This window comes from Crocuta crocuta, unplaced genomic scaffold (assembly GCF_008692635.1).
Source record: "Crocuta crocuta isolate KB4526 unplaced genomic scaffold, BGI_CrCroc_1.0 scaffold337, whole genome shotgun sequence".
In the NCBI taxonomy this organism is placed as follows: Eukaryota; Metazoa; Chordata; class Mammalia; order Carnivora; family Hyaenidae; genus Crocuta; species Crocuta crocuta.
In genome coordinates this window covers 1411976-1436126 of record NW_027528873.1, presented here as the reverse complement: position 1 = coordinate 1436126, position 24151 = coordinate 1411976, and the positions used below count along the sequence as shown (strand labels likewise).

General features: G+C 34.4%; 1 protein-coding gene across 1 annotated transcript in view; it reads left to right on the top strand.

Annotated features, from left to right (window-relative positions):
* Positions 1 to 24151, top strand: part of PIK3CB (phosphatidylinositol-4,5-bisphosphate 3-kinase catalytic subunit beta) — a 161740-nt gene that overhangs the window by 101057 nt on the left and 36532 nt on the right. The window contains exons 10-16 of the mRNA XM_077756682.1: positions 1297 to 1393; positions 4443 to 4573; positions 7132 to 7182; positions 13405 to 13593; positions 18256 to 18377; positions 21663 to 21806; positions 23006 to 23105. Coding sequence (XP_077612808.1) covers positions 1297 to 1393; positions 4443 to 4573; positions 7132 to 7182; positions 13405 to 13593; positions 18256 to 18377; positions 21663 to 21806; positions 23006 to 23105 — 834 coding nt within the window. The remainder of the gene's footprint in view (positions 1 to 1296; positions 1394 to 4442; positions 4574 to 7131; positions 7183 to 13404; positions 13594 to 18255; positions 18378 to 21662; positions 21807 to 23005; positions 23106 to 24151) is intronic.

Here is a 24151-nt window from a genome sequence, read left to right as displayed (position 1 = left end):
ATGTTTTACTGTCAAATGAGTTATTTTTTTTAAAGGTTTATTTATTTTTGAGAGAGAGAGAGAGTGAGAGAGTGAGAGCATGAGTGGGGAGGGGTAGAGGGAAGGGAACAGAGGATCCAAAGCAAGCTCCACACTGATATCACTAAGCCTAATGTGGGGCTGGAACTCACGAACCTCAAGATCATGCCCTGAGCTGAAGTCAGATGGATGCTCAACTAATGGACAAACCTTTAGTTTTCAGACTTTCTTAAATTTTGAGGCTGTGGAAAAGGCATGGTATACCTGTTTTGATATTCTCATTTCCCATTTCTTATTTGTAGTCAGGTCTTTTTCATTTTCTTCTAAGTTTTGAAAAGTATTTTTGGAGGCATGGGGACATGAATTGTATATGTTTTTTAAAAAACTGGTTACTATATTTATGTACATGAATTTGTATATTTTATTTTTTAGTGTGAGAATATAAGGCTTTTCCTCAGGCTATTATCGTATAGTTAAAAAAAATAAATTTTAGGATGTAAAGGTCACAAAAGAGTTATTTCCTCAGTGTTTTTTCTTCCACTGATACAGAATTTTACTCAAAGCATTTGACTATAAGGATTTTTGCTACATCGTGACCAAGTTAATTGGTCTAAATGTCTGTATATGCTTATGAGCTTGGTGCTTCCTTTTTAGAAATACAAATAAATTCTACAATACCAAGAGACATTGCCTTCTCCTACTATTAAGATTTACTTAGGTTTAAAGCTCTTAAAACATATAGCCTGGCATTATATCACACATATTTTCTTGAATCATTAAAAATTTCTTATCACTTGGAATGTTTATACATTAAGTACTTTTTTTTGGATATGTTATTTTATCATGAGACATTAATTGGCTTTCAGAGTTTTCTTAAAAAAATTTTTTTTTAATGTTTTATTTATTTCTGAGAGAGAGACGGTATGCACAGGGAGAGTCAGAGAGAGAGGGAGACACAGAATCCGAAACAGGCTCCAGGTTCTGAGCTAGCTGAGCCTGACGCGAGGCTCGAACTCACGAGCAGTGAGATCATGAGCTGAAGTCGGATGGTTAACCGACTGAGCCACCCAGGTGCCCTGACTTACAGAGTTTTCTTGAACCACTGTAAAGATCTTGAACATTTTCCCATGTATATGTTGTTTATTTTGGATGATTTGTGGAAATCACCTGGAACTCTAGAAGTTTCTAGAATTAAATTTTTGAAACAAAGGGCATGTATACATTTACATGCTAAAGTTCATTTTCAGCTTATTTATACAATGATATCTTTTTCAACAGCATTATCCTGTAGCTTGGGTAAATACAATGGTTTTTGACTTTAAAGGACAGTTGAGATCTGGAGACATAATATTGCACAGCTGGTCTTCATTTCCTGGTAAGATTTATATCCTAATCCTTAAAGAGTAACTTTTGGCATGTGGACTAGTTAATGTTTCTTTATGACTCACTATTCTTTTAGTTTAGTAAAGAAACCGTCATTTCATATCTTTATTATTTATTCTAAAACAGATTCTCACAGATTGTTTTAATATGATGAAAAAGTGATTTATATCTGAATATATTTATTATCTTAGTATATTCTTGTTTTTAACATTTTAGTTTTACAGGTTTTGGAGAAACTTTCCTATGAAACAATGTCTTATAACAACCTTTGTTGCTTCTAGTTGTACTAAATTTCCTGCCCTAAGAGAAGGCACATTCACTAATATCAGAGGAATAGTAAAAATACAATAAATGTTTAGTTGGCTTTAACCTGAAATTTGAGCTATAATTTATCTATATCTTACATATTATTCAGAGTGTCCCAATAAGGTAGATAGGTTTATCTCCATTTTACAGATGAGAAAAGTGAACCTCAAAGATGATAAGTTAGTCAATCTTACGTAATTGGTTCAAAACCAGCAATCTTACGTAATTGGTTCAAAACCAGGGTTTGTACAAAACATCGCTTGATTCTTTCCATTATTCCATAGTTTTTTTTTGAATGTTGGAAATTTTTAGTATAAGCTTTGCATTATAATAGTGGTTTTCTTTTTTCCCTCTGCCTTCATAGTTCATTAATATAGTTAATAAAATTATGACCTTACTTGCATTTTAAAATTATTTTGTGGGTGACAGATATTTGAAAATATTCACTTATTAGTAGTTGCCATCTGAAAAATTGGTTTTGGATAATCAGTTCCTCACAGATAGATTTAAAACTCATATTTTAATATTTTATATGTATATACTTTTCATTTGTCCTCTTCCCTGCATATACTTTCAGTAGTTTTTACTAATCACGTTATTCCCCAAATATAGGAGAATAATGTGCATATATACGTTTCTTAAGAGAAACGATGAGTTTTTTAACAGTAAAAATTATGAATTTCAGCAGTTAGACTTTTTTAAAAATCTTAATTTAGATTCACACATGTTCTCCAGAATCACCAAGCAACTTGACTCATATTTTTAGCAGAATTAATGATTTTGGGCAGTATTAACTTGGCATAACATGAACCTGATTTCATCTCTAACAAAATGTAATGTGAAAAATAATAAATGAACACATTTGCTCTGCATGTTTCAGCTCTGGAATTGTCACATTATTCCCATAGGAGGGAGGCTGAAATACAAATAATCTATTTTTTTTTTTTTCAAATAATCTATTATCTGGAGTCCCTAGGTCTTCATGAAAGGGTATATAATCACATTATTGGTTGCTTTTATATCTTTCACTAGGAAATACAAATGTAGATTTCTTTTTTTCCCCCCATTGTTAAACAAAATAGCATATTCTGTGCAGTGTTCTGCTCTTTGCTCTTTTAACCCCTGTGTATCTACATAGAGTGCTGCTGATGCTTTTTAAAGTAGACCTATCTTTTGATAATTTCAGCAAGTGTTACAATGAATAACCTTGCTTATATAAGTGCAGGTATATATCTAAGATAATTCTTAGAGGTGGGTTTATTGAGTTGAAGACAAAATACATTTGTTATTGTGCAGCTCAAACTGATAAATCACTATAGATTAACTCAAAATAAAAACTTAAAAAAATTAAAACTTGGAATTTTAGAATAAAAAAAGAATAAATACATTTGTAATTGTAATAAATAATCACAAATTGCTCTCTAATTAGAGATTGTACCAATTTGTACTCTCTATATTAGGGTGCCTTTTTTGTAACCACTTTTAAGCAAGGTTACCTCTATATGTTTGGGACTGATAAGAATACTAAAGTGGTACATTTTACTTTACAAGGAAATATAATGCTACCATAAGTATAGGATTTTAATTTGCTGAGAAATCTGATTTAGAAGTGTATAAATGATGAGAATTGCTTCCTTCTGGGTGACAGTAGAATCTTTGAAATTTGACTGTATTAAACGAGCAAAGAATTGATCAAGGACCTGAAACTTGCAAATACTTTGTAAAGATTTTCTAGCATTGGTAATAATTCGGGTGTGCATAGTGTCTGGACATTAGGCCTGGACACAGTGGATTTTTATCTTTTATTTCCTTAGGAGAGAACAACTGTGCTAAAAATCAATATAAGGAAGGACATACTAGTTTGCAGAGGGGACAGTTGAGGATGTAGTGCTATTCTGTTCTCTTATTTTGAGATAAACTGTTAATGTCTTTTTAATTATTTATCTGTGAAATGAAAATTATATGAACTCCAGGGTTTTATGAGAACATTGAATCTAAGATTCCTCTGCACACTTCTGTGAATGGACCATTTTAGAGTATGGGAGCATACTATAAGAAAGAAGCAGTTTATAACAGAACCACTTGAATGGAGTCTTGCAGAAACTACTGGAGGGGTGTTTAACTGTATCAGCAGTTATGGAATCATCTAGGAACATAAATAGCATTAGGTTTGTCCTAAAGAATGTCATTGATGACTCTCAGAAATAACAGTTGGGTACCGTGTTGACCACAGAAAATAAGAAATCCTTATATGTGATGAAGTTATGAAAATTTTGTGGGTTATTGGGGCGCCTGGGTGGCTTAGTCGGTTGGGCGTCCGACTTTCGCTTAGGTCATGATCTCGCGGTTCGTGGGTTCGAGCCCNAAAAAAAAAAAACAATAAAAAAAAAAAAAAATTAAAAAAAAAAAAAGAAAATTTTGTTTGTTACCTTATTTTGATGGGGAGAAATTCCAATTAAGTTTTTTTCAAGATTGAGAATACTTACCAAATTGAAGAAAGATGTGAGGTAGGTATTAATTTTTATAAAGTTTATCATTTTAGAGATTCTTTGTAAACTAACATTCAACTCTCATGTCATGTGTTAACAGAAAATTAGAGGCTTAGTGATACAATTGTCTGCCAAATTCCTTAGGTAACATACTTTAAAAATAATTTTCATAGTTTAAATCTATTAAGAATTTTAGTTTAGTTTCAAAAACATTTTTTAAGATTCAAAATTATTTGCATATTTTAGATGAACTTGAAGAAATGTTGAATCCAATGGGAACTGTTCAGACAAATCCATATACTGAAAATGCAACAGCCTTGCATATCAAATTCCCGGAGAATAAAAAACAACCTTATTATTATCCTCCCTTTGATAAGGTAAGCTAATTATTTAAAAGTCCACTCTATGAAAATCATCAAATTATTAGTTATTGGCTCTACATGTTTATAATTAAACTTTATAAAAACTTACTTTTTCTTTGAAAATGTCACATACATTGACAGCTTGATTCAGTGGAAAGACCACTGAGCCTGGGGCCAGCTAATTCTTATTTAGTCTTGGCTTTATCACTGACCGAGTGAAATATGGTATCTCTGGAGGTCAGATTTCCATTTATAAAATGAGGAAATCATAATGATTCTCTGAGGTTCTTTTCAATTTAAAATGGCTATAAATGCATTCATATGTAAATCTGAGCATGTGAAGTGTACTTAAAGTTTGCTCAGCATGTTCAGGGATTAAAGACATAGCCACTGCTTTTGTTAGAATTGATAGTCAAAGAACAGATAATTTATATTGAATATTCCTATTAGTAAGGCTTCCTGAGGCAGGCCTTACTAATCTATGCAGAATCTATAGCAAGGACTTCCATTTCTAAACACATTTCCTTAGTATACAAACTACTTATCTTGGGGATCTGGTGGATGTCTGGTGGATTTGAAAGCGGGGCTTTGCTAATTTATGTTCTAAGAGAGCTAAGCTGTCATATGTTGTATCTTCAGGCTTGGCATCATTGTTTCAGGTATGATTGATGCTGATTTTTATGAGAAAATCTTGGAGCAAATTGTCAGATAGTAACTAGGTTATTTTATTTCCTTAATGTATATGTGAATAAACTTCCTTTAAAAGTTGATATTATATTGGGCACCTCGCCTCTTGGCCCAGTCAGTTAAGCATTCGACTCTTGATTTTGGCTCAGGTCATGATCTTACGGTTCATGAGTTTGAGCCCTGCATCAGTCTCTGTACTGCCAGTGAAGAGCCTGCTTGGTCAGGCTCTCTGCCCCTCCCCTGCTTGTGCTCTCTCTGTTTTTCAAAAGAAATAAAAATTTTAAATGAATGAATGAATGAATAAAGTTGATATTACACTAATATTCAAATTAATTGTATTTTAAAATCCAGCACTACCACACCTGTATAGATTTTTAAAGTAGTATGTAAATTAAGCTTGTTTCCTAATGTTTCTTCTTTACTTTCATTTTAATTGAATTTTATCCACATAAGAAGTAACTTTTCAGGGTGGTTAGGTAGTTCATTCAGCTAAGCATCTGACTCTAGGTTTCAGATCAGGTCATGATCTCATGGCCCATTCAAGCCCCACACCTGTCAGTGCAGACCCTGCTTGGGATTCTCCCTCACTCCATCTCTCTCTACCCCTCCCTCGCTCGTGCTGTCTCTGTCTCTCTCAAAATAAATAAATAAACTTAAAAAATTTTAAAAAACCTTATTTCAAATTCTTCTAAAATATTTTTCTGATTAGTAATATATAATGGTTAGTACAGCAGAAATCTCAAATATGTCAAGACCCATATACCTTATTGTACATTAAGTAGAAAAAGGTACATTTTGACTCCTGTTTGCATTCATGCCATGGCTTTATTCCTTAGAATAGCAATTTAACTAGAAGTCATAGCTACTTTTCATACATTTTATTCATTTGTTATACATAAATTATTCAATTAGGATTATATAACTCAGTAACAGGATATAAATCTTCAGATTCTTTAACCACTAATTTTCCCATCTTTTCAAGAATCAGAGTCCCTTTAAGGGGTGCCGGGGTGGCTCAGTTTAAGCATCTATCTTTTGATTTTGGCTCAGGTCATGATCTCACAGTTAGTTCATGGGTTCAAGCCCCTCATTGGGCTCTTTGCTGACAGTGTGGAGCCTGCTTGGGATTTTCCCTCTTTCTTTGCCTCTACCTCATTCTCTCTCTCTCAAAATAAATAAACTAAAAAAAAAAAAAATCAGTGCCTCTTTAGAACTTAATGAATTCAAAAGATGTTTTTAGGCTGTCTCTTGATATTCTACTTTTGTTATGTTAATTTGGAAAAACAATGACAAAACCTTATTATTTATTAACTCTTATATACCTTTGCATTTTCTTAAGCAGAAAATATTTACCTGTATTTAAAATTCAGTCACATACATATGCAAGCCGTTTTATCTTGAGACAATGCTGGTGCATCCTAGGAGTTACAGTCCCTAATAATAATACCATTGATTCCCAATTGTCAAGAGTTTAAACACTGGGCTGTGGGGGAGGGAGGAGCACTTGGTTGGCTCAGTTGAGTGTCCAACTTAGGCTTAGGTCATGATCTCACGGTTTGTGAGTTCCAGCCCTATATCAGGCTTGCTACTGTCACTGTAGAGCCCATTTCTGATCCTCTGTCCTCCTCTCTCTCTGCCCCACCCCACTCGCACTCTCTCTCAAAAATAAATAAAAAATATTTTTTAATAAGATTAAAAAAAGTTTCAGATTGGGAATCACTGCATAATACCATTTTGCATTTAAAATTCATGTTTACATTATAAAGCATAGAAATGCCAGACCATATGTTGTTTTTTGTAGTCTAAGTACAATTATAATCATTTACAATTAAAATTTTACAAATGCAAAAGCCAAAATTTAATTTTAAAAGTTTTTTTTTTAACAGATAATCGAGAAGGCAGCTGAGATTGCAAGCAGTGACAGTGCTAATGTATCAGTAAGTATTAAGGTTTTAAAATGACCCTTTCTCGTACTTAGTTACTTTCATCTTATTTATGGTATGAGCTTGTGGATGACCATACTCTTATGCCAGCATAGTCTGAGAGTGTATATGAGTATGTACATACTAATGTTTTTTGTTGAATTGCAGCTGTTTGTAGATGGTCTGTGTTCAATGGCAAACTCTTTAAGCACAGGTTCAGCAGCTAGTGTTTTTTAAATTTATTTATGTATTTTAAAGTAGGCTTCATGCCCTACATGGGGCTTGAGATCAAGAGTTGCATGCACTACTGACCGAACCAGCCAGGCACCCCCAGCCGCTGGTCTTTAAGGGATGCTATGCCACCTCATAGATTGATAGTATTGTCTTTTGAACATGATTCAGTTGAATGAAGAGGCTGTAATTTTATTTATCTTATGTAACAGTATGTATAATCAGGCTAGGATTTACCGTGCCGGGGAACCAGGTTTCTTCCATCTTGGTGCTCTATCATGTTAGTGTATACTTTATATCTCAGAGTTTAATACTGGTGCTTCAGCTTCTTGTATATTATGGTGCAGCCAGCAGGAATAGGAAAAGCAAGAGTAGAGGCCGCACCCTTTCTTTTTTGAGGATATCATTTATATAAAGGAAGAAGAGCAGAATGCATACTGAGGGACAGACAGTAGTTTCTGCCACACATGCCCATTGTTTGTACCCCAGAACTACAAAATAGATTACTTTGTTTAATTTACAATGTATGTAATTTTTCTACCACCTATACTTTTTAGCATAATGTTTTTACTCTTAAGATAGTTTAAAACTTTGCTGAGTCTAATCTAATGTTCTGTTATCATGTTGTCTGTTTATAGTTTTTGTGTCTTCAGTATAAGGCCAGTCTACATAGAATGGTTAATTATATAGAGTCCAGAAGGCAAAATGGAGATAATGTATGGTTTTTTTCATTTACACAGAATCAAAGCATTATTTAATACTGGCTAGTTGGAGAAATGTCTGGCCCAGGGTGTCTTCTGCTTTGCCATTAGAGTTCTCAAAAATAGTCCTGCAGTAGAAGTCATCTACTACTATAAATACTTTGAGCAGCACTTCCTTGTTAATGAAAGAAAAGAGGTTTATTACAGCTATATGCTTATCAGCTTATTAGGCAATTATAGGCATACCTTGGGGATACTCTGGGTTCTGTTCTAGACCACTGCAGTAAAGGGAATATCACAATAAAGAGAGTCATGAATATTTTGGTTTCCCAGGGCATATAAAAGTTATGTTTACACTGTGCTGTAATCTCGCACGTGCAGTAGCATTACTCCTTAACAACAATGTACATACCTTAATTTAAAAGCACTTTTTGTTAAAAAGTGCTAATCATTTTCAGCAAGTTGTAATCTTTTTGGTGGTAGAAGTTCTTGCCTTGATGTTGATGGCTTCTCACCAGGATGGAAGTTGCTGAAGGTTGGGATGGCCATGGCAGTTATTAAAATAAGACAACAATGAAGTTTGCTGCATTAATTGACTCTTTCCTTTTAGGAATGATTCCTCTGCAGCATGCAGTCTGTTTAGTGGCATTTTACCCACAATAAAACTTCTTTCAAAATTAGAGTCAGTCCTTTCAATCCCTTATGCTGCTTTATCAACCAAGTTTATGTGGTATTCTAAATCCTTTGTTGTCATTTCAACAGACTTCACAGCATGTTTACCAGCAGTAGATTCTGTTTCAAGAAATCACTTTCTTTGGGGCACCTGGGTGGCTTGGTTGGTTAAGCATCCAACTTCGGCTCAGGTCATGATCTTACAGTTCGTGAGTCTTTGCCCCACATTGGGGTCTGTGCTGACAGCTCAGAGCCTGGAGCCTGCTTCAGATTCTGTGTGTGTGTGTGTGTGTGTGTCTCTCTCTCTCTCTCTTTCTCTCTGCCCCCTCCCCCACTCATAGTCTGTCTCTCAAAAATGAATAAACTTTAAAATAATAAAAACCCCACTTTCTTTGCTCATCCATAAGAAACAAGTCCTCATCTGTTCAAGTTTTAGCAAGAGATTGCAGCACATCTGTCACATCTTCAGGCTTCACTTCTAGTTCTCTTGCTGTTTTCACCACATCTGCAGTTACTTCCTCCACTGAAGTCTTGAAACACTCAAAGTCATCCATGAGGATTGGAAACAACTTCTTCCAAACTCCTTGTTAATGTTGCTATTTTGACCTCTTCCATGAATGATGAATGTTCTTAATGGCATCTAGAATGGTGAATCCTTTCCAGAATGTTTTCAATTTACTTTGCCCAGATCCATCAGAGGGATCACTATGGCAACTTTGACCTTACAAAATGTATTTCCTAAATAATAAGACTTGAAAGTTGAAATTACTCCTTGATCCATGGGCTGTAGGATGGATATTGTGTTAGCTGGCATGAAAACAACATCAGTCTGATTGGACATCTCCATCAGAGCTCTTGGATGACCAGGTGCATTGTCAGCACTAACATCTTGAAAAGAATCTTTTTTTCTGACCAGTAGATCTCAACAGTGAGTATAAAGTATTCAGTAAACCATGTTGTAAACAGATGTGCTGTCATCAGGCTTTGTTGTTCCATTTATAGAGCACAGGCAGAGTAGATTTAGCATAATTCTTAATGGCCATTGGATTTTGGAATGGTCATTGAGTACTGGCTTCAACTTAAAGTCACTGGCTGTTATTAGCCCTAACAGGAGAGTCTGCCTGTCCTTTGAAGCTTTGAAGCCAGACATTGACTTCTCCTCTGTAGCTGTGGAAGTCTTAGATGGCATTTTCTTTGAATATAAAAATGTTTCGTCCACATCGCAAAGCTGTTGTTTCATGTAGCCACCTTCGTTAATTATGTTAGCTAGATCTCTGGACAGCTTCCTGTGGCTTCTGTATCAATATTTGCTTCTCCCTGAACTTTTATGTTACAGAGATGGCTTCTTCCTTTCATGCCACCACCCCCCCTCATGCACCCCCCACCATAGGGAAGGGGGTGGAAAGAGCCATGGTCATTTTTTGATGTGCTTATAGCAAAGTATATTTGCTTTGTTTTATTTTAGTCAATGATCACTTTTATATCATAATATGTATATGATTTTAAAAAGCCTAAACATAAAGAAAAATAGAGAAAATGAATGTTAGTGTTAAATTGCTTTCCACCATTTTCTTATTTTAGTTCAAGCATTTGAACAGGTGTATAAGTTCACCATTTACCCTGTACAGTATAAGTTTTCATTACTGATTGTTTTGGGTTTTGCAAAAGAATGTAAGATTCTGTGTTTTCTTTGGGCTTCCTGCCACATTTCTGGTAGTTGTTTATTTTTACCTTGGCTTTATTCAGTGCTGTGCTTTTCATAGCTCAGTAAACAATCACAGTACAATTATAGAACCAACCCCTTTGCTCTCCCCTCTTAGTTTACTTGTAGGTCTTTGGGAGATTTACTTATAGTAGGCCTGTAGAGTCTAATTTTGATTCACAAAATTACAGTAGGTTTGCTAGCTTTTTGCAATATTTAATTTAACAGCAGTCTGCGTTTCTCTGACATGAACAATTTATACTTTGTTGTTTGCAACAACAGGTTTCATTTTAAGATGTGTAAGTGTAGGAGTTTGATTTTCAAATTCTGATGACTTGTCATGATAATTTTTCAGAGAAACCCAGTCAAGCCTGTAAAAGAGAGCATACCATTTTTAGGTTGAGGGTCTGAATATAAAACCACTGTAATTATACATAGTGTGTGTGTGTGCATGCAGACACACGTGAGCACACATGTGTAAAATAAGATTTTATTTTTTTAAAGAACATTTTTAGGATCACAACAAAATTGGGAGGAGGGTACAGAGATTTCTCATATATCCCTACCCCTTCACATGCATATCCCTTTCCCATTATCAACATCATTCACCAGAGTGGTACATTTGTTACCAAGAATGAACCTACATAGTATTTTTACTATCCTGTGAATCCCCTGTGCTCTGACAATTCATCCCCCCCCCACCCCGGCAACCACTGATCTTTTTATTCTCTACATAGTTTGGTCTTTTCCACATGTTATATAAGTTGGAATCAGAGTATTCAGTCTTTTCAAACTGGCTTCTTTCCCTTAGTACTATGTGTTTAAGGGTCCTCCATGTCTTTTTGTGGCATAAAAGCCCATTTCCTTTTAGCGTTAAATAGTATTCCATTCTCTGTATGTATTATGGTTTACCCATTCACCCACTGAAGGACATCTGGGTTATTTCTAAGTTTTTGACAATTTTGAATAAAGATACCATAAACATCCATGCGTTTTTTGTGGTCGTAAGTTTTCAACTCCTTTTGGTAAATATAAGGGGCGTGATTACTGGATTGTATGGTAAGAGTATCTTTGGTTTTGTAAGAAACTGCCAAACTGTCTTCCTAAGCAGTTGTAGTATTTTGCATTCCACCCAGCAGTGAATAGGAGTTGCTCTACATCTTCAACAGCATGTGATGTTGTCAGTGTTCTGGACTTTGGCCATTCTGATAGGTGTGTAGTCTTATCTCGTATTTGTCTAGTTTGCATTTCCCTTATGATGATATATCATAATATATAATTATGATTATATCATAATTATGATACAAAAAAGGATATTTTTATATGCTTTTATTATGTCTGTACCTTGTTTGGTGAGCTGTCTGTTCAGGTCTTTGACTTATATTTTAGTCTGATGGTATGTTGAGTTTTCAGAGTTCTTTGTATATGTGGATAACAGTTCTTTATCAGGTAAGTCTTTTTGAAGATATTTTCTCCCAATCTGTAGCTTATCTTTTCATTCTCTTGACAGTGTCTTTCACAGAGGAGATAATTTTAAATTTAGTGAAGTCCAACTTATTGGTTCTTTTATTGATGGATCGCGCATTTGGTGTTACAATGTAAAAAACCATTGCCAAATCCCAGGTCATTTAGATTTTCTTCTATATTATCTTCTAGGAGTTTTATAGTTTTGTATTTCACATTTATTTTTACTAAGTTGGGTAGTGTCATTCCTTCAACCTTTTTCTTCTACGTTATTGTGTTGGCTGTTCTGGGTCTTTTGTCTCTCCATATAACTTTAGAATCACTGTTGATATCTACAAAATTTTGATTGGGTTTGCTTTGAGTCTATTGATTATGTTGGGAAGAGCTGACATTTTGACAGTATTGAATCTTCCTATTCGTAAACATGGAATATCTCTGTTTATTTAGTTCTTTGATTTCTTTCACTAGAGTTCAGTAGTTTTCCTCATATAGATTATATACATATTTTGTTAGTTTTATACTTAAGTTTTCATGTTTCTGGGTATTAATGTAAGTGGTATTAGGTTTTTACTTTCCAATACCAATTACATTATTGATATATAGGAAAGTGATTTACTTTTGTATACTAACCTGTGTCCTACAATTTTGCTTTAATTATGTATTAGTCCCAGTAATATTTTTGTTGATCCTTTCAGATTTTCTACATAGACAATTCTGTGTAGGCAGTCATAATCCCCATTCTTTTGTACATATGCATATATTATTTTGAATCTTATTACTTTAGAAAATAATGTAAGTATCTTAAATGATAAAGTTTTTCTTTAAGTATGGGGAAACGAATCTATTTTTTTTTTCATGTTATTACAGTTCATAGTCACATTCCAAAAAATAGCATGGGCCATCTTTGTTATTTTAGTTCATTCTTATAAGGATTGAGAAAGAAAATGGGATAACTGTATTTGTTTCATGTTTAGTTTTATCCAAGATTCAGTGCTTAATCTAGATGGTTTTTATGCCTCTGAGCTAGCAAGACACTTCTACTTTTTTTAAAAACTTCGTATGTTTGGTTTGTCTTTGTTATTTTATTTGTTTATAGAAATTGAAAATTAAAATAGAAGGATAGAAAGAAATTCAGTTCAAAGAATAAATGACTCTCTAATCCAAATTGCAATTCTGCCACCTAGTGTTTGCACATGGATTTTTAAAGAAGCTGTATTCCTCCTCTTTTTAAGAACTGTTTGAAAATAATTCTTCCCTTCATCCTTAGCTTACAAATTTAATATTCTATCCATGAAACATATAAAAAGAACATCCATCCTTAGTAATCTTTTTAATGAATTAGATCTTTAGTATCATGTTAAAGCTCATAAATTGTTTATAAATTCATTATATATAAATTTGCTAAGTGTTTGCCAGTGATGTTCACAGAATTGAATTATGTAATGAATGAGTATTTTGCTTTCTTAGAGTCGAGGTGGAAAAAAGTTTCTTGCTGTACTGAAAGAAATCTTGGACAGGGATCCTTTGTCTCAACTGTGTGAGAACGAAATGGATCTTATTTGGACTTTGCGACAAGATTGCAGAGAGAATTTCCCACAGTCACTGCCGAAATTACTGCTGTCGATCAAGTGGAATAAACTTGAGGATGTTGCTCAGGTAAGAGCAAAAGATAATTTTTGTAATTCTTTTTGGGAATATATATTACTTTGTTGATTTCATGTGCATTGTCCTTTCTTACATAGGAATATCGCCATAGCGTAGATCATTTTCCATAGGAGAAATCTCCATGTTTTAAACTCTTACATATACTCTAAATGATAGACTAGGAAGTTTAAGATTTTAAAATTCCAGATTTTAGATAGGTTTTCTATATCTTTGACTAAGAACAATTAAAGCATTGCTTTTAGTGTTATCATTGTAATTACTACCTGCATGTAGTAGGTTCTGGATTATTTCTAACAGTTTCATCAGTGAGCTCCAAAGTTTTAATCTTAAAATGACTTTAATTTTTGCAGTGACTATTCTAAAATGAACATGTATTACTTGAAAATTACCTCTTTCTAGAAGCTGATGTTTTAGAGCTTTTAAATCAATTTTAACATTCATTTTAGTTGGGCAGTATTGATGAATGTTTGCCTTTAGGCATAGAGAAAGGAAAAAAATTGTTCCAAAATGCCACCAAATTTTAGTTTCTTGATTTAATTTTCAGAATCCTGAAGAAAGCACTGTCATTTATTAAATGCAGTGGTTATCAGTGCTCAGTATAGAAAGACACTTGAAATGATTATTTAATCAGAATGAATACATTTGGCATACTTAAAATAATCAAATTTATTTACCTTACTTGTTTGAATTCAACTGATCTTTTTTTGAAAAAAGTTTTCTGGTCTTAGTAAATCTATAGTAACTTAAAAATTAAAAAAAAATTTATAGTTAACAAACATACAGTGTTCTATTAGTTGCAGATGTAAAATCTATAATGACTTAAAAAAATTTTTTAAATATTTATTTTTGAGAGACACACACACACAGAATGTGAGCGAGGGAGGGGCAGAGAGGGAGACACAGTATCTAAAGCAACCTCCAGGCTCTGAGCTGTCAGCACAGAGCCCAGCGTGGGGCTTGAACCCATGAACCATGAGATCATGACCTGAGCTGAAGTCTAACGCTTAACAAGACTAAGCCACTCAGGAGCCCCATATAATGACTTTTAAAAATTTTCAGGAAATGCATATTTATTTTAATCACACATATTAAAAATTTTTAATTTATTATTTTACTTCTCTAAGTTTAGAAAGGACTTCTTTTGGGGCGCCTGGGTGGCTTAGTCAGTTGGGCGTCCGACTTCAGCTCAGATCTTGATCTCACGGTTCGTGGGTTCGAGCCCCGTGTTGGGCTCTGTGCTGACAGCCAGCTCAGAGCCCGGAGCCTGCTTCAGATTCTGTGTCTCCCTCTCTCTGACTCTTCCCTGCTCACGCACTCTCTCTTTCTCTCTCAGAAATAAATAAAACATTAAAAAAAATTAGAAAGGACTTCTTTTGAGTTTATTTCTAGTATTTAACAGTTTTTTGAATCTTGTTACTTAATTGTATTATAATGTGCCTCATTTAAACTGTTTATACAGTTAGACCATATGAACATTGCTTACTCTGAAAAGGAACTAATTTTGTCATTTTTAAATAGGTTTTGATTGTTTTGACATCTTACCTTCTAACCATTTACTTATTTACATTCAAGGTTAGTTTTATATGAAACCCCTGAAAGGTGGAATATAAGACATAAGCATTTTTTATTTGGCATATCTGCCTGCTTCTCATGTATCCATTAGTGTTCAATTCTAACTGCTTATCCAAGAAATGCATCATATTATTATTTTGTATAGCATTAGAATAGGAGAAATTTCTTGCTAAACTCTTAAAAGGTATCTGAGAGAGAGGTTTCTTAGGTCAACAGTCAGAAAATGGAATGAGCCAATTTATGCATATTTTTATTTGAACCCTGGGGACAGAAAATTGTTTTTACATTCAGGAATTTAGCCTATTTGTCTTATTTCTATGAGGTAATCTAAAGCATTGCTTACTGATATAAATTAATGTCTTCCATTTCGATAGAAGAAAGGCAATCCTAATCCTTTTTTTTTTAGTAGTCTAGAGAAAAAGAGCTAATGGAATAAAAAGTAATGTGTTTGCTTTCACAACTTTGTCCCATTGCCAGTTACAGTGAGTGAGTGCAAAAGAATGTAAACTGAATTTTTAATAAATTGACTACCTTAAGAAGTGGAGAGCCAGAGCCTGGTGCAAAGCTTATATTCTGATATTAAAGGCAAAAGCTGCAGATGAAAATTCTGTACAAGACCAGCTTCCCCACTGCTCCAAGATTTAAAAAAGAGTAGCCTTCCTTTAATCCACAAGAAAATATTCTGTTGACGTAATGCGGAAGGGATTTCAATAGTCTTTGCAAAAGGCTGGTAGTTAATTGGTACTGCTTTCACTATTTATATGGCTGAGTCAGATTTTTCTTCCCTATTGGCTCCCATAGTCTTCCTCAAACTAAAGTAGTGAGTTTTGCAAATTTATTTAATTTACATTTAGATAATTATTTTACAATTATAAGTAATCTTAACCAAACGTAACTTTGTTCCAATAGTAGGGTTCTTTTTAACTCCCAGCATAGTTTAACCATCTAGTATTACAGAATGTTATCTACCCTGTATTGTTTTTGTGTAGTGTTGTATTCCATGTGTTAACTGGGGATGCTAGTTTTTTTTTAACTATGGTTTCAGACACTCAGGAAGTGGTCCCCCCAACTCCTCTTTCCATAGTGAGGACTTTTGGTCTATTAGGACTTTGGGCAAAGTGGGGAGGAAGTCCCATCAGTGATAAAAAGTGGTCTGAGATAGGTGTTTCATATCTTCAAACCAGTATGTGTCAAACTATTTTTCATTATTACACTGGTTAGGAGCATTTTTAGACATTTTTTTCCTAATAGCCCTATCCCTATGATATTTTGATACCATGGATAAGTATATGTCTTTTTATATACATAAAAAGAGCAAGTAAAAAGATTTTTTATTTATGCAAGTTTAAGGATGATTAAACAAAAATTTAAGGTAAAAGTTAAAAAGCGAACATTTTTGAATAACTTTTATGTAATTTATTATGTAAACATAATATCAAATTTCATAGCTGTTAGCAGTTTATATAAATGTATAGTAATAATAACCATGTAATCAGATTTTTTTAAGAGAGAATTTCTTTTCCTTTTTTTTTTAATTTTTAAACATTTATTTATCTTTGAGAGACAGAGAGAGACAGAGCACGAGCAGAGGAGGGGCAGAGAGAGAGGGAGACACAGAATCCGAAGCAGGCTCCAGACTCTGAGATGTCAGGGTAGACCCCGATGTGAGACTCAACCCTGCAAACTGTGAGATCGGGACCTAAGGTGAAGGCAGACACTTAACTGACTGACCCACCCGGGCGCCCCTGTAATCAGATTTTTAAAAGTAATTCAGAAGTGTTATTTTTTTTCTGCAAATGTAAAATTTAAGTTAATTTTTTAAAAGTTTATTTTGAGAGGTGGTGGAGCATAGGGAGAGGAAGAGAGAGAATCCCAAGCAGTCCCCGTCCTGTCAGAGCAGAACCTATCACAAGGCTCGATTTCAGGAACCATGAGATCATGACCGAGCTGAAATCAAGAGTTGGGTGCTCAACTGATTAAGTCACCCATGCACCCCAGAAAAGTTAAGATAATTTCTTAAAACGTATCTTTAGTGAGGTTAAATTTGCTTGATATGAGAAAATAACTTTTAACTTAGCTGCTGGGTATTCATTCAAGTATTATTGACCTATTTTGGGCACTTGACATAATTAATAAGAACAGAACAGTTGAATAACAGAATTAAAATAATAAAATAAAAACTTTTTATTTAGTTCTCAAAGCCCAAGTTTAACACAAAAGGTCGAATGACAAATGACAAGGCAGCTAGCCAACAGATACTTGCAAGCTACCTCTTGAAATATGACTCTGAGATTGAGCAGTGAAGTGAGAGAAGTCCTTCACTCATTTCCATTTATTTGCATGTTTTTGTAGCTCTAATCTAGCATGCATTTTGTGTGTTTTCTTTGGATTCCAGACGCTACCTTATGTGATACCCAAGAAAACCTATTGAAATCTATCAGATATTAAGGAATAAGATTTTGTCCAATAGGATTGACCTTTGAAGGGCCATGAATCATAATTATCAATTTTTAAAAAAAGTTTATTTACTTATTTTGAGAAGAGAGAAAGAGTACGCAAGTGTGTGCATGCCTGTGCATGTGAGTAAGCAGGAGAGGGGCAGAGAGAGGGAGAAAGAGAATCTCAAGTAGGCTCCTTGCTGTCAGCACAGATTCACAAGTGGGGCTCCATCTCACCAACCGTGAGATCATGGCCTGAGCCTAAATCAGGAGTCGGATGCTTTACTGACTGAGCTACCCAGATTCTCCTACCTTTAACTATTCCTTGATCATATCTTTCTCTCTCTCTCTTTCCTTCCTTTACAAAATTTTTTAATGGCTAATGATTGTAGAATTGTATATTCAGTGTATCATTCTATTTCCAGGTAAATACCTCATAGCTTTTTAAACTTGCTTAATCTATAGAGTATTCCAGTGAAGACATTCTTTATTAATTTATGCAAACAGGAGTGGATTTTTGAGGCCTAAGTAATTGCAAGTATGCTTTTCCTTTCTTTTGACCCATCTCTGCTCCTGTGTGCCAAGAAAAAATAGATTATTTTTCTCCACTGTAATTTCTGAACCACTTTCAATTTTTTAACAGCTTCAAGCACTACTTCAGATTTGGCCTAAACTGCCCCCCCGGGAGGCCTTGGAGCTTCTAGATTTCAACTATCCGGATCAATATGTGCGAGAGTATGCTGTGGGCTGCTTGCAACAGATGAGGTATTCGGCAGGTGGCTTTCTTTGGGGAAAGGAATGACTTGAGGGTAGGTAGAGGAAGTGATGTCTGCTTGAATGTCACATAAGAAAGGAAAGAGCTAGGAATTACTCAGTTTAAAGCATACTTTTTCTTTCTTCTTACCTATTCCTTTCCCTCTCTCCCTCTCTCTCACTCCTTTCTCTTTCACATTTAGCCCATATTATAAAACAAAACCTGAAAACATACAGGTTCAGGAGGTCCCCAAGATCACCCTTGGTTTCCATGATTCATTAGGACTTACAGGATACAGCACATACTCATACTTTTGGCTATGATTTATTATAGCAAAAGGAGACAGTGTATAATTGGCAAAGGAAAAAGATGCGTGGAGCAAAGTCTGGAGGAAGCCATTCAGAAACTTCTAAGGGTTTTTGGCCAGTGGAATCTCAGTGAATATACTTCATTCCCGGCAGCAATAAGTTGTGACATGTCTGAAATATTGTCTACCAGGGGAGCTTGTTAGAGACTTGGTGGCCAAGGTTTTTATTGGGAGCTAGTCACATAAACCCCCTCTGCCAAACACAAAAGCAAAATTCTAGACTCCTAGAAGAAAAATGGGTGTTGGGCATAAACCATACCATTTGGTAAGAACAGTTTACTCACACAAAGCCACTCTTACCTGTTGGGTGGTAGGAAGCGTTCTGAAATCTGTGTTTCCAGGTGCCAGCCAAAGGCCAATGTTGTTAACGGTGTTTTTAAAAAGATAGCAGTCAGGCCTGCTGCTATGTTAACTCTTTTCTGTCCACCACTCAGAATTAACAAGAGCAAATATTTTTTTTTTACTTATACTTTTAAGCAAATAACATTACAGCTAAAGGTGAAATCCTCATAGTTTCATTACCTAGTCATGATTACTTTCACTTCCCAAAGACAACTATGATCATGAATTTGATCTGTATCTTTTTATACTACATTTTTCTGCTTGTACTGCATTTTTATATCTATAAAATATATAGAATAATATTGTACATTAAAAAATTACACCAGTATGTTTTGATGTATGTATTATTTTAAATCTTTTAAAAATTTCATTGTTAGGTTATTGAGGTCATTCTCTCCCATTACATATAAATATAGTTTATTTCTTTCACTACTGTGGAATATTCTGTCATAGGGATATATCTTATTTACTCGATTTCCCTATTGAGGAGCATTTTGTTTTCCTCAGACTTCCTTGTTCTAAGCAATGCTACAATGAACATGTTTGTACAGTCCTGTTTGGCCAGTATATGTATGAAAATCTATTAGACTTAGTTAAAGAAATGTCATTATTGAGACAGTCTCAGATAATGGGCATTTTCAGGTTTATCCATTTCTGGTTTCAAAAATGAGGTTTATACTATATGGCTATTAGAAAAACAGAAGTTCTCAGAAAATTGCAGATATTGTTACACTTTTTCTTCTTTTTAAAGTCATATGTGTTTCAAGCCACATGATAGCCAGAAGAAATTACACAAACTCTTCAGTAGTTGTTACTAGGGGGAGTGAAGTTAAAGTGTAAGGGAAGAGGAAGCTATTTCTATACTTTGTTTCTATCTTTTACACCGTTTATAGGTTGATTGGTTTTGTTTTGTTTCTGTTTTTGTTTTTTTGAGAGAGAGTGTGCACTCGTGCATGCACTTGCTAGCTAGTGGAGTACACAAAGGGAGAAAGAGACTCTTAAGCAGGCTCCATACTCAGTGTGGAGCCCGGTGCAGAACTTGATCCCACAATCCTGGGATTGTGACCTGAGCCAAAACCAAGAATCTGATGTTCAACTGACTGAGCCACCCAGGCACCCCCTATTTGTAGGTTTTATAAAGGGCACAGATTTTACAATAAACTTAAGATTAGTGAATAAATAAAAATGAGGCTTCCAGTTGGTCCTTAGTCATCCTAAATTTACATTGGAGACCTGAGGCAAAGGGGCTACCTGGCTCCCTTTGTACTGAGCCAAGTGTTTTTCTTTTTCTTTCTTTTCTTTTTTTTTTAATGTTTGTTTATTTTTGAGAGAGGGGAAGGGACAGAGAGAGAGGGAGACACAGAATCTGAAGGAAGCGCTAGGCTTTGAGCCCTGTGTGGGGCTCGAACTCACAAACCATGAGATCATTATGTGAGCCAAAGTTGGATGCTTAACCCACCGAGCCACCCAGGTGTTTCTCTTAAATATACTGATCCCCAGGAAGGGATTGTGGTGATTTCCCATATTGGTAATTCTGACGCATTTTCCTATGATAAATTTTCTGCTAATGAGTTTTTTTTTTTTTTTTTTTTTTAAATATGATGCCCTGGGTTTCAGTCCCAGATCTACATTAGGCTACTTTCTTAACCATTTATTGCCCAAGACTATAGTTATTAAGTAGAGGACCTTGGATTTCATCTTACTTGACCACTGATATTGCCTCTGATAAGAGTGTGTTTATAAGTGAATGACTTGGAGATGGACACAAAATAGAGAACCTCTTAACCTTAATTAATTCAGCTCATTTAACTACAATATTATGTTGTATTAATTCAGATTAATTCAGTGAATCAATTGTCAGTTACACTCATTTCCTTATCCTTTAAACTATTTAAAGTTAATATTTTTAACATTCACTGATTATTTGGGAAAAGGAATTACTTAACCCTAATGATAGGAAAGGAAAATACATTACTAAAAGGTACTGATGGAATTATTTATTTTAAAAAACTGGTTGACTGGGGCACCTGGGTGGCTCAGTCAGTTAAGCCTCCCAACTCTTTGTTTTGGCTCAGGTCATGATCTTGTAGTTTGTGAGTTCTAGACCCATGTCAGGCTCTGTGCTGACAGTGAGGAACTTTCTTGGGATTCTCTCTCTCCTTCTCTGTCTGCTCCTACCCAATTTGTGCGATCTTGCTCTCAAAATAAACTTAAAAAAAAAAAAAAAAGGTTGGCTGAGTATATAACTTTTCCAGTATGATCAGTATTAAAGTACCTAATTTTATTGTAACTTTGAGCTGATTGTAAATATAATCATTAATTATATAAACCTGGATCATTTAATGAAAATAACCTCATATTTCTGTTCTTTGCACCTGTCCTTTCCATTCCCCCTTGTGCCCATAGGAAAGCCTGAGCTTTTCTTGTGTTATTTTAATAGCAGGACAATGAATGTAAGCATACATAACAAGCCTGACCCACAAGAATCATTGCATTTTAGCAAGTTAACGTTTGATAGTTTGACAGGAAGGGATCTCTTTCTGGCACTGGTTGTGGAGTGACTTATTTTGTCTTTTGTTTCTTTTAGTGATGAAGAACTCTCTCAGTATCTTTTACAACTGGTGCAAGTTTTAAAATACGAGCCTTTCCTTGACTGTGCCCTCTCAAGATTCCTGTTAGAAAGAGCACTTGGTAACCGGAGGATAGGGCAGTTTCTGTTTTGGCACCTTAGGTAAGTCTTTATATTTTTGGGTTGGAGTCCACCTTGTGCTTTTGTAAATTAGATCAGCATAATACAGGACATTTGGTGTAATAGCTGGTTTAGTTGTTTCTGAGCCGTCTGTAACATTTATACTCTTCTTGGTGTCTTCTGTTTCTTGATACCCAACTCTTAATTTTCAGGATTTAGCAAAGTAATTCAGATAAGTGTCCCACCAAGCCTCCTTGATTTTTAACTGAAACTAAAAATTAATGTATTGCAATTTTCCAGTAAAGTACACTTATCATGTTAATATACTTGGGCTGAAACCAGACTTATTCCTTCCAAAAGGCTTTGGTTAATAATATCATTGCTACTAATAGATAAGGATTTTAAAGTTTTCCTAGAGCAAGAGCAACATTACTTTCAGTTTCTTTATTAGGTCATTTTCAGAAATAGGTAAACCTTATTTCATCAAGTTTATATAAGAGTAAAATCAGAAAGGATAAATGGAAGTTCTTTTTTCCTAGGAAAATTGTTGGTTCCTCATTTCTGACTCTGTACTCAGACATTTTTTTTTCTTTTTCATCTGGACTTCAGAATACTGAAACTAATGACTATCATAAAAAATCTATTTTAGTTAAACTGATTAAGGGAAAATAAGCTCTATTATTATTTTAATAATAATTTTGGGAGTTAACGTTTCTGAATCTTGATTTCCTTTATTATCCATAAAGATTTTTCCTTTCTTATTTTTAACTTGTCATCTTTTCTCATCCATTTCAGCCTTCTTATTTTTAAACCCCTCAGGGAATAACAAAATATATTGTTCCTTTCTTTTTCAAATGGGTACACCATTCTTTAAGTGAGAAAAAACTGAATAGAAGCTAATTGAGAGATTAGTCAGTTGTGTGATGTGAGTCAGAAATTTGCCTTTCACTTTATTGTCTTAGTTGGCAACATTACCGTTTCAACTACAAAAAGCAAAAAGGTGAGATGTGAAAATTTTAGATTTTTGGAATAAAAAATTATAAAATCACACCCATTTTTGAACTGTGGTGTTTAAAGAATTGGGAAGTTGCCCATCCCACTAATATTTGTGAACTAGATAATGTATTCTGTTTTTTGATTGACATCATACATTTATTTCATCATATGAAGTCAGTATTTTTATTTGGTGAGCTGAAGTGTTTTATCAGCAAATTATCTTATTATTATTAACTTATTTGTAGGTCAGAAGTGCATATTCCTGCTGTGTCAGTACAGTTTGGTGTCATCCTTGAAGCATACTGCCGGGGAAGTGTAGGGCACATGAAAGTGCTTTCTAAGCAGGTATGTTTTTTTTTTTTTTTTTAATTTTCATTCAGTTTGCCACATGGTATTTGATAAATTGTATCATATGCTATTTCTCCCAGTATTCCATGGAGATTTTAGTAACTGAACCTAATTAATACAATAAAAAATGTTTTTAATGTTTATTTTTAAGAGAGAGAGAGGGAAACAGAGTGCAAGTGGGAGAGGGGCAGAGAGAAAGAGAGACACAGAATCCAAAGCAGGCTCCAGGCTCTGAGCTGTCAGCACAGAGCCTGACGCAGGGCTTGAACCCACAAACCACGAGATCATGACCTGAGCTGAAGTTGATGCTTAACCGACTGAGCCACCCAGGTGCCCCATTAATAATACATTTTTAAATAAAAATTTAAGTTAAGAAATGAGTATTAACAAATTTAGCTGAACATTAATTGAGTGCTCCCCCAAAAATTCAGGATTCTTCATAGTATCTATAGTAATAATATGCCTTAAGTTTTAATAGGAAATACCCATGATTAATCGTGGGTTTGAAGGTGATGGTGACAAAGGTCATGAAATTTTTAGACTTTTTTTTCATATCTCTGAGTTACAGCTTCTAGTTAGTATAGTATTTATGATTCATATATTCTACCATTTGTTTTAGTTTGAGGTATTTTGACACTTAAGTTCATAGTTACATCATCTAGAAATCAAAATCCTCAAGCTGCTTTTTCAAAGCATATATATATATATATATGGGTCTGCAGTCCCTTATCTTCTTTCCAGACCTTCATTTTCTAATTATTGCAGATGATGACATATTAGTGATATTAATTGGTTAGATATTAAATGCTTATATGCTAGGAACCACATAGTATCCCCTAAATAAACACAAGGAGGTTTTCTTAATGGTTTAATATCCATTTACTCAGAATTTACTATATGCCAGGATTACTGTTAGGTATTGGTAATGTGAAGTGAAAATAGTTACGTTATTATTTTTTTTTAACCATGTAATCTGAGTTTGAATTTTGTTTGTTTATCTTGAGAGAGAGAGAGACTGCATGAGTGGGGGAGGGACAGAGAGA